The 13,962-nt window shown below is 45.2% G+C and overlaps 1 protein-coding gene across 1 annotated transcript in view; it reads left to right on the top strand.

The window, feature by feature from the left end:
• The window catches only part of ATG2B (autophagy related 2B), a 1,105,913-nt gene that overhangs the window by 1,011,567 nt on the left and 80,384 nt on the right, over positions 1-13,962 (top strand). Inside the window, exons 39-40 of the mRNA XM_078660122.1 lie at positions 867-988; positions 1,375-1,529. Of these exons, the coding sequence (XP_078516248.1) occupies positions 867-988; positions 1,375-1,529 (277 nt within the window). The remainder of the gene's footprint in view (positions 1-866; positions 989-1,374; positions 1,530-13,962) is intronic.

The following is a 13,962-nucleotide window of genomic DNA, read 5'->3' as shown; positions in this document are numbered from 1 at the left end:
CCGAAAGCAGGGTCTCTGAAAGTTCCGGCCTCTGATTCAGTGTTCCTGCTGGCTGCTGGTGCTCCACGAGTTGCTCGCTTTGCAGCGCTTTAACTTCAAAGCAAGGATGTAGATCTTGTAGTGACAGATGGGGGTGCTTACAAGCTTAAAAGAAGTTCCACCAAAGCGGATGAAAGGAATACATGGGCCTTGGGACACTGATAAGAGAAACACACGAGGAACAACAGGAAGTAGTATGCTACAACTAACAGAAATGGAGGAAAAGTATGTGGAAAGCACAGGAGCAAATGAAAAGTAAGGGCAAGATGTAAGCCCCTTTTTAGATTTTGTAAATACAATAGATTTCCCAAGCACAGCTCAGGCGGCGTTCATACAAAACCTAATCACAAGCACTGTGCAGGCGAAACCTAAAGAGGGCTCCTTAGAGCCTCCTTGTAAGTAAGTATGTACAATGTTTGTGTATTTAAAAGATGTTGGTTGATGCCAAATCTAGAAAAAAATGTGAAGTGCGCTGGGGTGGTTGGTGACATATGAGGTGAAGGTAGGGCCTGTAAGCGAGGAGGAGATGCTAGTCCTGGGCCTCCACGGGCAATTTTTGCTAAGCAGTAACGCCTTTCTCAGAAGCCTTCCCGATTGTTGTGCGTGCACTTGCTAACCTGTTGTGTGGGTGCGAGAGCATCGTAATCTGTGTGTGATTAAGGAAGTTGTGATACATGCTCATTTTTTGCCGAAGGGCCTGTTTCTTTTCACCAACATGTCTTGCAGTTTAACTTTCGCCTACAAAAGTGGTAACCTTTTTTGATTAACTGATAGGTAATTAAATGAATGAAGAGTGGCAGCTTCGTAATGATTATCATGTATTACAGATTACTTGGTGTGGATAAACTATTTGCCTATGCTATTAACGAATGGCTCAATGACATCAAGAAAAGTCAGCTGCCAGGAATTCTGGGAGGAGTTGGACCCATGCACTCATTAGTTCAATTGGGTGAGTTTAACCTGCCTGATTTAGGTTCATGTTTGTGCATAGACCCTGTAAATTCTTCTGTTGCTCATTTACCTTTCTGTTTATATATCTTGAAAGTGGTTAAAGAACAGTAAAATTCTCTCAACTGACTTTCAAACTTTAGATATTTTTGGTGTACAATCGTAATTTTGAATTAATACTTGATTAATTTTAGTATTTACATTTTCCCTTTGAACTTCTGGGTACTGCAACTGAGTAAAAACATTTTTAAAATAAATGAATGCTTGACATTTCCCATTAACGTGAACTTATAGATTTCCTTGTGCATGTGTTTTCTAATGCATTTAATTGTGTACAAGAATTCTTCTTGCCGCTGTTCACTGGTAAATTTACATCTGTTATTTTAGTTCAAGGTCTCAAGGACTTGGTGTGGTTACCAATAGAGCAATACCGGAAGGATGGGCGAATTGTAAGAGGATTCCAGAGAGGTGCAGCTTCGTTTGGTACTTCTACTGCAATGGCAGCCTTGGAGCTTACAAACAGAATGGTTCAGACAATTCAGGTACGCTTTCCAGTGCATATGTGCACTGCAGATTTTCAGCTTTCACAAGCAATCAATTTTACGGATTGCAAAATAACTAATACTGTTCACTGTTGTCATTAAATACTCAAATATGTTTTAGGGTTGTCGTGCATCCACCGCTTTAAGTGCACTTAATTCACTTTTTTGAAATATCATTAAATTGTATTATAGTTGCATCTGTTATGTATGGCGCTTAGAAATAGAAGGAGTGCAGCATAAAGCTCTATTTAAAAATAAGTTATTGTTCAGTAATATGGAAGGTGGGAGTAATTGCACTCTTTTTTAATGGAAACTTGGCTGGGTATCTTTGCTATCTTTATGACAAATACATATATTTCTCCCAATCTATCAAATTCCAGAAAGAATTACAAATGAATAAGTATAATTAGTGATTTTTTTTTTTTTAATGAAAGACCTACAGAGACAGAGAGAGTAAAGAACTCGTGCAGATACTGCACCTGGAATTAGGTTATGCTTATTTTATTTAAGGAGCTAAGAGCCCACCTGAGCTCCTAGTGTCTGCACCAACCCAGTACCTCATTTGTATTTGAAGCTTCATGGGAAACACCAAATGAAAGATAGACCAGGTCCGTTATGAATATAATAATGGTAGCTCTAATGAAGCGATATAATTAAAGTGATAATATAGGTATCCTTCCTCTGTCCAGTAGTATCCCATTCACTACATTAACCTAATCCGTACATCTCATAGTTTATATAGTTGGAGTTAAGAATAGTAATTATGGGCCAGATATAACTTGGCGGTAAGCATACCCTGTCGTGACAGAGAATTCTTGCCGCCAATTTAATGGTTCACCGGCTAAATTTATATGTTGGCGGACAATAGTTTGGCAACGATGGAGACTACTCCATCTCTGCTGTGGTCATACTTCTCCGGCGGCCCGACAAAGTAATGGCTGTTGGAGAAATGGCTGTATGTCCACCCGCTGAATTTAGATGGGCAGACGTATAGCTTTGTTTTTTACTGACTGTCATTACCAGGGGAGCCCAGGTGGTAATGGGTAGTAAAAATCCAAAAATTCCCCCCTTGCCATGGGAGGTAGCTCCCATGGCGACGGGACAGTTTTTTTATTTTCAAAAATAAAAACCTGCTTCGGGATTTTCTTTTTGGAAGTAACAAAACAGTTTGATGGATGGCTCTATCATGTTGACGGAGCTGTAAGCCAAACTTAAAAAAGCATTGATAGGAACCCCTGTGTTGGAGGTTCCTGCCAATGCTTCAGAAATGGCTGCCAACTTTTAAATCAGGCCTATATACTTTACTGAACAATGCTTCTAACTTTAGATTTGGCACACGTAGAGTATTCTCAGGTGCCAGACTGGATCTGGAAACTTTTACACAGCAATTCTCCGGTGCTTTGGTAGGTGGCTCTGAGCTGCCCTGTGTTGACTTCGTTCAGTCTTGAAGTCTCAAACGAAGCTGCATATAAATGCCACACCTAGACGCTGAGTTACTTTCTTTCCACATTTTCAAAGGCTCTTCCAGAGTTCCACTCGTCTTTTTCCTTGTCGGATTTACAAGATTTTATTTTCAAAATTTTCAATCAGTGTGCCAGGGAACTGTGTCCTCCCCAAAAGCTACAGGATTTAACCCATCATGGGAGTGTTGCACATAGATGACTCTGTGACAGACCCCCACAAGGTATGCTTTTGGTGTTTTGGGTCAGGCAACAACTCTAAGTTGTGTGAGGAATGCACCCTCGTAAATTCAAAATCCAAACCAGGAACAGAAGCAAATCTGTACATTGCTGAATACCGGAAGCAACTGTACAAATCAGGCTCCCATCCGAAGTGAAGAGTGAGGACCCGCTTCCTATCCCAAGGTCATTCTTGCGACAGGTCCTCATTGTATTGGAAGTCTTTGGAGAAGTCCAATTCAAAGTCAAAGCTGAAACACTAGAAAGCCAAGTGGGTCTTGTTCCCATCCTGCCACGCTATCTCCAGAGGTGTCGCAAGGGCATTAACATGCCACTTTTTTTTGTTCACGATCCACAGAGGAGCCGTTTGAATGACTGGTCCCAGTTGCCATGGGTTCTCCAGGTCATTGCAACAAATCGAGGCCTTTAAGGATGCCATTATGTGGATGTTTGGCACACTTCCAGCTATGGGGTGCCTTCAGTCCCCAAAAATCTGCAGGGGCCTCTAGTCGGGTTACCACTAGCAGATCCCTCCTCTGCATCGTCTGTGCCTCTGGAACCCCCTTCAAGTTCTGCTCCGTCTTCAATGCCAACTTCTACTCCTATGCCAAACGCTGGCCCACTCCATGCCAAACTCATCTCAGCCTCGACTGAGATCCCATCCTCAATGCACTTTGATGCTCCCAGGTTCGATTCAGTCATATGCATATAGAACACTGCCTCTGACACTGAGCAGCCTGAGGTGCTCCACCAACATTTTGGCTCTGACTCTGCACAGAGTCTGCCAGCTTTGGATCACCGTGCAATCTGGAAATGCACTGATTTTAGCAATGGATACTCTTTTCTAAACAACTTATATGGATTGGATCTTAGAGGGACCATTTAACCGTATACCTTAAGATTCAATCAGCTACATCAAATTTCTTCCATACTTACATGACCTATAATCTGATTGACCCGGAGTACATTCATTGTACTTTCCTACTGTTTTGGATGGACCAGCCTTGTTTGCACAGCTGATGGATGCTCCTTAACTGTTTTGTCCTGATGATGACCAGTTAATTGAATATGGTTGAAACGCCGTTGACGCCTTCATTGGCTAAAAATAAGAGAAAGCATTGAGTGTTGTTTGTTTTTGTAACTGTACAAACCTGTTTTTTAATATCATTTTTCCTTTCTTGCCTTGATTGTTTATGTTTACACTTTAGTTTTTCCTTTGTCATTGACATATGTTTGTGTAAGCTTTTGAGCACTTTCCGTATTTTTGTCTAAATTTTTATTCATGAAAAATATAGTAGTTGATTATTGTTTAAGGGTACTGAATTATTTTATTATTTCTATGAAATTGGATCTTTTTGAACTATTTGAAGTCGTAAATGTTTTGTTTTGGAATTAGGAACTGAACCATTGTAGCATTCACACTTTTTATTAGCCCCAGGTTTGGGTTACAGAGCTGCCCCTGTTTGTTGGAATCAGCCTTTGGATCATGGATTTGAATACTTCCATTGACACTGGGTTGATATCCACCTCTGGCTGAACAGAGGAAAGTTTTTTTTTGGTTTGGTGATAAAACATACAGCTAATGTTATGAATCTACACCTTCCTTCAGTGTGAGTGAAGACTAATGTACTCACAAAAGTATCAAATCCTAGGCAGCCTTCCTTTGAGCCTTTATTGCCATTCAACGAAGCCCTTTATAATGGATATTTCTAACCGCATATTCATCAACTTTATAACATTCCCAGGCGCCAGACTGGATCTTGAAGATTTTTCAGCATAGCCCCCCTTGCCGGTAGGTGGAGTAGTGCAGCTCTGCATTGATTCTGCTCCAGTCCAGAAGTGACAATGGGAGTCTCATATGTTTCACCCAAGCTCGCTGACGTCAGTTACTTTTTTCCCTGCCGTCCTATACATATCTGGAGCTTTCTCATCAGTTGACAAGTTTCTTTCTTCTAAAAGCTTTTCTTCATTGTGCAAGGGAACATTTCTCCTAATACAACAGTGTTTAAGCCTTCTAGGGACTTTTGCATGCAAATGTCTGTGACAGATCCCCAAGAAGTGTGTCTCTGTTGTTTGGGTTCGGTCCTCAACCATGTGAGGAGCATACCCCTAGGCACCCGAAGGCGATCCGGGAATGCAAAGCCAAGCTGTATGTCATCATACTCTGGAAGACGTTGCAGAAGTCCTGTTCCCACTGGATGTCGAGGGTGCTGACCCCATTCTGGGGTTGTTCCCACGGCAGGTCATCGTTGCTGTGAGAAATTGGGTTATTATTGAGGAGGGTGAAAATCCTACTCAAGCAACAACCACAATCCTTGTCCGTGTGAACCACAAAAGTGACTAGATTGACCTGTGCTTAACCCTCTGATAGCTTGGCCCAAAAGCCGTCCGGCTTAACTTAGAGGAAATCTGTAAGCATTTATGCAGGACACAATAAGTACTAGAGTAAAAACACAACACAAGCAAAAAATTCTGCATCAATTTAGAAAAATCGAGTATAATGACACCAAAATGACACATATCCATTCAGTAGAGCCGGAGATATGCAGTATCAAAGATGTAGGTAAGTATAGCACCTAAATGCACAAAGCGCCACTCGAGGTCAACAGGTCGTGCTAGACAAGGGCAAAGTCATAAGTTCAGACTGACCGCGATGGATACAAGGACCAGATTGGTCCCACTGAAACAATTAGCTTCTCAAAGTCTGGCGCAAAGAGTCCAGTGTTCAGTAGAGAAGGCTGCAAGGAGCAGAAAAAGCATCAAGGATGGTCGTCGCTGCAGCATAAAGACCAGCCAGGCGTTGCATAAAGTCATCGCTGTAGCGTAAAGATCCTGTCAGACGTCGGCGACAATTGCTGCTGGAGCTTTGTGTTTGTGGTCAACGCCGGCTGTAAATGCTGTAGCACGAATTGCACATCTAGTGTTGCAGTCCCTCGCTGGTGGTCTCTGCAGCATGAAGAGTCGTGTTCACTGGAGCTTCACATTGATGGTTGTAATGGGCACGGAGATCTTGGTGCATATGACCCTGTTTGCAGTCACAAAGACCCAAAACTTCAAGATTGCTCCTTTGTCTTCAGAGGAATTCACTCTCAAGTCATCCAAGGGTCCAGGGCCTGGGAAGGTCCCTTTTGGAGATTAGAGACTCACTTCAGCAGAGGCCAGCAGTGCTCAGGCAGGTCCAGTTGGAGATCCAGGCAGGTGTAGTTGCAGAAGGTCAGCTGAACAGCTGTAGAGAGCACTCTGTAGCTTGTTGTGTCCCTGTAGTTTACAACAGGACGACAGTCAACTGACACTTGGAGGCACTCAGATTAGCCTGGTATGAAGGGAGCAGGTCCAGCCTTCCTTCTCGGAGAGCAGGGCAGGCCTTAAGCAGCATGGCAGTCTTTCTTCTGTAGTATCCACAGGTCCAGGAGCATACTGAAGAGTTGGTCTGGGGGTCCAATATTTATACTTGGTTCCAGTTGTGAAGTGGGAGAATCTTCTAAACTCCCCCCCACATCTGGTTCTGGAACTTCCTTCCTTCACCTGCCCAGGCTTCAAGTGGTCTGGGGGTGACAATAAACTTGTATCAAATTATTTGTGAGTGAGCTGAGGCAGCTCAGTTGAAATGTAATTTGGGCAGGGAACAACTCTTGTCCTCCCCTCCCATCCTGACAACACCAACTCCCCCGTTGTCTCACTGTCTGGGAGGAATACCTATCCTCGGGTGATTTAAATGTATTAAAAATGAAGGTTTAGTCCTGGCAGAAGGTTTATTTTCTAACTCACACTATATGTAGGACAGCTTTATTAAAATCATATAGAGGTGGGCATATCCTTTATATAGACGAAAACCCTCACTCACCCAAGGGTGACATGCTTCATCATAGGGTTCCTCCAAGCACAAAGGGACAGCAAGGTACCCAATGTGGGCTACGACTTCCCAGAGTCGCATCATATGTTGATCTGCATGAATGCAGTCTGTTCCAGCTCGCGACTTGGGATCTAGGTAGAGTTGATATATCAGATATATATATTAGGACTTCTGACCTACCTAGCCTGCTGACCTACCGAACTGAAGTACGATTGAGATGTATGGTTGGTCCAGAATATTCTCCTAAATCATTATATTGAGTATTCACACATAGTATTGAGCAGAGTGACTATAGTTTGGTCCTGAAGAATGCCCCTGAACATTAGTTTGTCAATTAGGGCAGAAACATGTTGACCTACAGGGTAATAGCCATAACCCTGACTTGCGTTGCCATTTTAATCTCCCCAATAGGAAGTAGAAATTAAAGTTGGTTATTCCTACTGAGGGAATTTATGATTCCTGCACGTTTTTCTTGTCTCTTGCACTCTGCCCCTCACTGACACTCATTGAGGTTAATATAATTAACATGCTTATATTGAAAAACACTCCCGCTCCTTCCTGGCTGGGAAGTCGTAGCCCACATTGGGTACCTTGCAGTCCCTTTGTGCCTGGAGGAACCCTATGATGAAGCATGTCACCCTTGGGTGAGTGAGGGTTTTTGTCCATATACAGGATATGCCCACCTCTATATGATTTTAATAAAGATGTCCTACATACAGTGTGAGATAGATATTAGTGGATATGTGTAGGTGAGCAGTAAATCTTAAGATTTACAGATATCCTTTTTTGACCCTTGTTGTGTGATACAGAAGGTTTATTTTGCCAGGTCAAAATTACACTTTAAAACTGCACACAAGCTGCGATGGCATGCCCGAGACATATTTTGAAGAGCTAATTAAGTGGGTGCCAAAATAAATGCTGCAAGCCCACTAGTAGCTTTTAATTTACAACCCATGGATACATGTAATTCTTCTTTTCTAGGGACTTATCAGTAAATGAAATGTGCCAATTGGTTGTAAGCCAATGGTACCATGTTTTAAGGAGTGAGGGACCAGCACTTCAGCACTGGTTATCTGTGATAAAGTGCACAGAGTCCTAAAGCCAGCAAAAACTAATTTCAGCAAACAGGAGTGGAGAAGGCTAAAGGTTTGGGGGTATAAAAATCCCAATCTAAGACTTCAAGTAAGTTGAAGAGGCAAGACAAGCAGTTCAAGTGGGACTCGTCCCAATCTCATTACTCTTTCACTGAGAAGTCACAGGGACATCTAAGTGCCTTCTGGTCTCGCCCTGCCAAGTAGTCGATTCCACAGCTAACTCAATGCACTCCAAATTTCTGGGATCATCAGCGATGTCGCAAATTATTGAGGCTTTCAAAGAAGCCATATTGCCCATCATTCGCACCCTGCTGGCTGCTTATGGCGTGCCTGGGGCCCCATGGGTCAGCTGATGTTTCCAATTGTGTTACTGTTGGTGAATCAGTCCTAGGCAGGTTTGTACCTCCAGAACCTGCTTCTGTTTCAGCTTTGACTCTGGAACCAGTCTCAATCCAAGATCCTTGCCACGTTTCTGCTATTCTTGATACTGCTCACACCAGTGGAGGACACAATGCTATTGTCCTGTCTGACCTCGAACTGCATCCGTCGCAACCTCAACCGGGGTAGCATCCTACAATCATTCTGAAGCGTTTGCACCTGTTCACTCCAACTCAAAAAAAAACAGTACCTTTGCCTAGGATCTGTCGTCAGGGCTCCAGCAACATTTTGGATCGGATTCTGACCTAAGCCAGACAGTCTTTCCAGATGATGGAGATGATCAGATAAATTTCTCCCACAATATGGTGATAACAATTTCTGTGTAGACATACAAGAGGCCAGTGGACTGGACACTTTCCCTGATACGGGACTGGTGTCTCAACCTCATTTGGTCTGATCATCAGGTGGGTAGCTGAAGTCCTAGACCTACAATTATCAACTGTTGAGGTAAAACCCAATATTGATTGTTTGTTCTTCAAAAACAAGATGTCTCTCCCTAAGCATTCAGATTTCACACCCTGCAGGGGTTGGGATGTACAAATGTCCATCACAGACCTACACAACATCTGCTTATGGTGCCTCGGGTCAAATCGCTATCTGAAGGCCTGTGCCTTCTGCCGAACCATGTGCCCCAGGCCCATAAAGGAGCAGGAGACCAACTCTTTAAGGCTCGGGCGATCTTTGAGCCAAACTGAAGTCAAGGCTTAGGATGAGATCACTAGAGTCATCATGGTAGCCATCCCAGGGGAAGCACAAGAAGAAGCAACGCCATTACTCTAAATGGCACCAATCTTCAAAGCAAAGGTCACCACAGCACCTCCTCAGGACTCTTCTTCAGAGCCACAGCTAGTTGAGCTTCCTTCTTAGGATCCAGTGCCTGTGGCTCCCTCTGACCCAACGCCAGTCTCTTATCCGCGGACGCCTGAGGCACCATCACCGAGGCCAGAGCCTGATCAGCAATACCCTGACTTCCTAACCCCAGGAATGGACTCTGCCTCATTCATAAACTCCATGTTCGAATTCTTCAGCAGGACCATGGGCCCTCTGGCGCGCCTTAGGGCATCATGGGTCCAGTTCAGCTTTTGCCACTTCTACCTACACCACTGGTGCCACGTCCAAAAGCAGCTGGCACCTCAAACAACACCACTGGTGCCACAATGAACCTCACCAGCACAGGTCACTGCCCGATCCGTTGCCTCAAGGTGAAAATACCTCCTCCTCAACACAGATCGAGCAGGGAGGTACAATGCTCCCAACAACAGCAACAAGCCAACTCACTGTACCTCCAATAACAATGACGTGGCAAAGATGGATCCCATTCTCTGCCTCTTCCTCCACCTCCACTCTCCTCCTCATCCTCCTCTATAGCCACCATAGGGAAGCAGCCCTTGTTCCCTCTTGTCGGAACACCAGATGCCAGTTAGAGAATGGGTGCCCCCTTTCCACAGGCTTGGAGGGCCAAGACTTCAGACCAATGGGGCTTAAAATGTGTGAAAAGGGAGTATGTCCAACCCTTCCGCAGTCCCCTTCATCCCTCCCCTCCACGACGGTCCCTTCGATCCTTCAGCAGGAGGTAGAGAAGGGATGGTGGAACTGTTGCCGGAGCAGGACCGGGACCAGGGGAGCTATTCCAGGTGCTTCCTAGTTCTGAAAAAAGACAGCAATCTTTGTCCGATCCCAGACCCTTTGGTTCTGAATTGCTTCCTGCTTAGGGACACATTGAAAATGCTGTCCCTATCACAGGTGTTACTTGCATTGGAAGCAGTAGACTGGATGGTGTCTGTTGACCTGCAGGACGTGTAATTTCATATACCGATTCTGCAGTCGCAGAGGAAATATCTACGCTTTACGTGGGATCAGCACATTACCACTTCACAGTCCTTCCATTTGGTCTGACTTCGGTTACACATGTCTTCACGAAGGTGAAGGCAGTGGTTGCTGCACATCTCAGATGCACAAGAATCCCATTGTTTCATTATCTGCACGACTGGCTCATCGTAGCTGAGACCCAGGAGGTGATGGCACAACACCTGCAAATCACATCGTCTCAGCTGATAGACTTGGTCTTTTCCATCAGCAAGCCTACATTTCACCTGGTGCCCTCTAGGCGCATCCTGTTTATAGAGGTAGTACTGGATACTATAGCTAATCGGCCTTTCCGCCTCCTCTGAGGATACAAAATATCGCTGTGATTCTGATGTTTCTCAACAGAGCGCACACTTCAGTCCTGATGGTCTTGAGCCTGCTAGGTCTGCTAGCTTCCGGCATTTTGCTTGTCACTCATGCACACTGGAACATTAGAGCCTTGCAGTGGTGCCTCTGTAAGCAGTGATCCCAGCATGGAGGAGCCTGCGATGTTCTGTCAGAATCTCTGGGAACACTGCACCAGATCTGTCATTATGGAATGTGAAAAGCGATTTGGCGCTAGGGAGGCCATTCCAGTCATCGCCAGTAGTAACAAACAGCCATCAGAGATCTTTCCACCCTCGGGTGGAGGTTCATCTGGAGGACCTGCAGATCAGAAGCCTCTGGTCTCAGGAAGAGCAGATGTTATACATCAATCTGCGTGTTCAATAAACAATTCAGCTCTGGCTCAAAGCCTGCCTGTCATCCCTTCATGGTAAGCCTGTCCAGATCTTGACAGACAACAAGATTGCAATGTGGTACATCAACAAGCAGGGGGGTGTAGGATTGCATCTTCTCTGTTGAGAACCACTGCGGCTCTCATCCTAGGCTAATAAGCATCAGATCTGGTTGGGGTTCTGAATATCCGAGTGGACAGTCTAAGTCGGCATCACCTTGCATGACAATGATCAGTGCTTGGTGTTCTGTGCCCTCTGGGATGTGTTGCTGGGAGCCTTGAGGGACATGTTTCACTTGAAGTTGAGCTTTTCCACTTCACCATGTATTCCCCCCACCAGCCTACCTTTGATTGCTCTGGGGCTGAGTACGACCATCTAGACTCTAACCAAGTCCTCCTAATGGCCCTGGACCTTGGCATGCAGACTTGGTGCATCTTTCCTTGTGCCCCTGCTCCTCTCACAATTGCAGGGATAGGTGCTGCACTCCAACCTCCAGAGCCTCCATCTACATGCCTGAAAACTGAGCAGGGTAATCTGCATGTTTTTTCTCAACCCCTGAAGTGGTGGATGTTATCCTACGTTTTGCAGCATGAATTTTCTGGATTCACTACGCTGTGCATTATTCCGCTATCTAGTGTTTGGGTCAGGAATTGTTGTATTTCTTCTTCTTTTTTTTTTTTTTCGTGGCCATGTGGGTGTCGACAAACCACCATTTGGTGTCATTCGTGACGTCGACGCGCTTCCTCCGGAAGCTCCCACCTTTGGTCTCCATCTTCAGATTCTTTTTTCCGCCGTTGGGTCTGGATCAACAGTGAAGGAGCTCCAAAACGTTTGAGAGAAGAATCGACGAAAAATCAAAAAAACATCGCAAATATCACCGGATAGCGCAGAACAAGTTGACTCGTGGATGGTACGATGGTGGGATAGCACTCCCAAACATACACTTGTACTACTGGGCGGCACAACTAAAGGTAATCAACCAGTGGATACATGCCCAACAGGTAGACCTCGCATATAAAGCGGACATGTTTTTATTGGGAACTGGAAATATGCTCTCTGCTCTTTACAACAGGGGGCAAACCCCTGCGCTTATAGGGCCCACAAAACACACAGTCACCATATGGTATGCTGCACAGGCTAAAATGGGCTGGCAAGGGGTTATAACCCAACTCACTCCTCTTTGGGACACTAAGCGGCTGGGAAGGCTCAGGAATAGCAAGGGCTTCGAGCAGTTGGACGCAATAGGCATTTCTACGGTGGGGGACATGTGGACTAAGGGGAAAGTAGTTACATTGGAGCATCTCCAGCAGCAATATGACCTGGCACCCTCCGAAATCTTTTGATACACACAGATAAAACACGCACTGACAGCGGCCATACCACCTGGTACCGAGGTGCCTGAGGCCTCCTCCTTGGAGGACAGGTTACTGACAGACTATATGCATAAGCGGGCAACGTCATTCACTTACCGGAAGTTAGTTAATAACTTTCCGGACAGGACGGCACCACTCAAGGATAAATGGTCCCGTGACGTCGGCCACCTTGATAACACTGAATGGCAGGAGGCATCGGCCTCGCCGCGGGAGGTGGGTATACTCTCACGACTCAGACTAGTGCAGCTCAAAATCCTACATCGCATCTACTAAACTAGACACACCCTGTACAAGATGGGGAAAACATCAAATCCATATTGCCTCAGAAGCTGTGGGGAGGAGGGTACTTTTTACCATACCACACGGCACTGCCCAAAAATATTTGACTACTGGAGAAAAGTAATGAGAACACCATCGCAGACAGAGGGGGTTTCGTTGGTACCGGAGCCCAAGAGGTGCTTGTTAAATATATGGGAGCCAAATGACCTTACTCATCCAGCACAGGACTGGGACACGCTGGGGATAATGGTTGCTAAACGCAATATTGCGCAAAGGTGGGGGGAGGCGGAGGTGCGGTCTTTGGCCGCCTGGTGCAAGGACATGGATACAGCTATGGTGGCCAAGAGAACAGTGTTCATTAATCGTGGATGTCCCCGAAAATGGAGCAAGATATGGGGAGCATGGAATACATTTAGGGGAGATATTTGTGAACCACCGCCGGAGCGGAGAGAGGACAGCAAGGATGAGGAACACTAAAGAAGGTAGCATCACTGACATAAGGGGTATGGGTACAGACTCTGACAATTTGTATGCTAATGTATTACTGATTATTGTATTAATGTGGTGGGAATGTGTAATGATGATCTACAGTGTGTTTGTACACCAACCGAAGGATTTCGGCCCAGATGACAATGAATATAATAAAAAAGATTTAAAAAAAAGAAAATATCACCGGAGAAGACACCAGAGGACAAGTAAAGACAGGAGTCGACAAAAGAAGAGAGAACATCGAAGAATTTTACGTTCCTACGGAGAATGTGCATACAGGGGGCTCCCTAGGTGCGGTAATGGACAAAACTCTGTTTAAATTCTGCGCAAACTGCCACCACAAGTACGCGCAAAAGGACCAACACCCGGTTTGCAATCTCTGCCTGCTGCTCGACCATTGAAGCGAGGACTGAAACGCCTGTGCAGTGTTCACCCCGAAGACCCTCAGAGTGAGGGAGAGGCAAAGAAGAGCAAACTACAACATGCAGGGGCAGGGGACACCTCCATCGCTCCAAGATTTTGGACTCTCCAGCAGAGAGGAAAACAACATCGCCGAAGGACCGGAGGACGCCATAGTTGTCGATGTCGAAAAGAAAACGTCGAAGGAGGTAAGAGATTCGTCAAACCCCAAACATCCCACTGATAC

This window comes from Lissotriton helveticus, chromosome 9, assembly GCF_964261635.1.
Source record: "Lissotriton helveticus chromosome 9, aLisHel1.1, whole genome shotgun sequence".
NCBI classification, from domain to species: Eukaryota; Metazoa; Chordata; class Amphibia; order Caudata; family Salamandridae; genus Lissotriton; species Lissotriton helveticus.
This window is presented reverse-complemented; position numbering and strand designations above follow the sequence as displayed.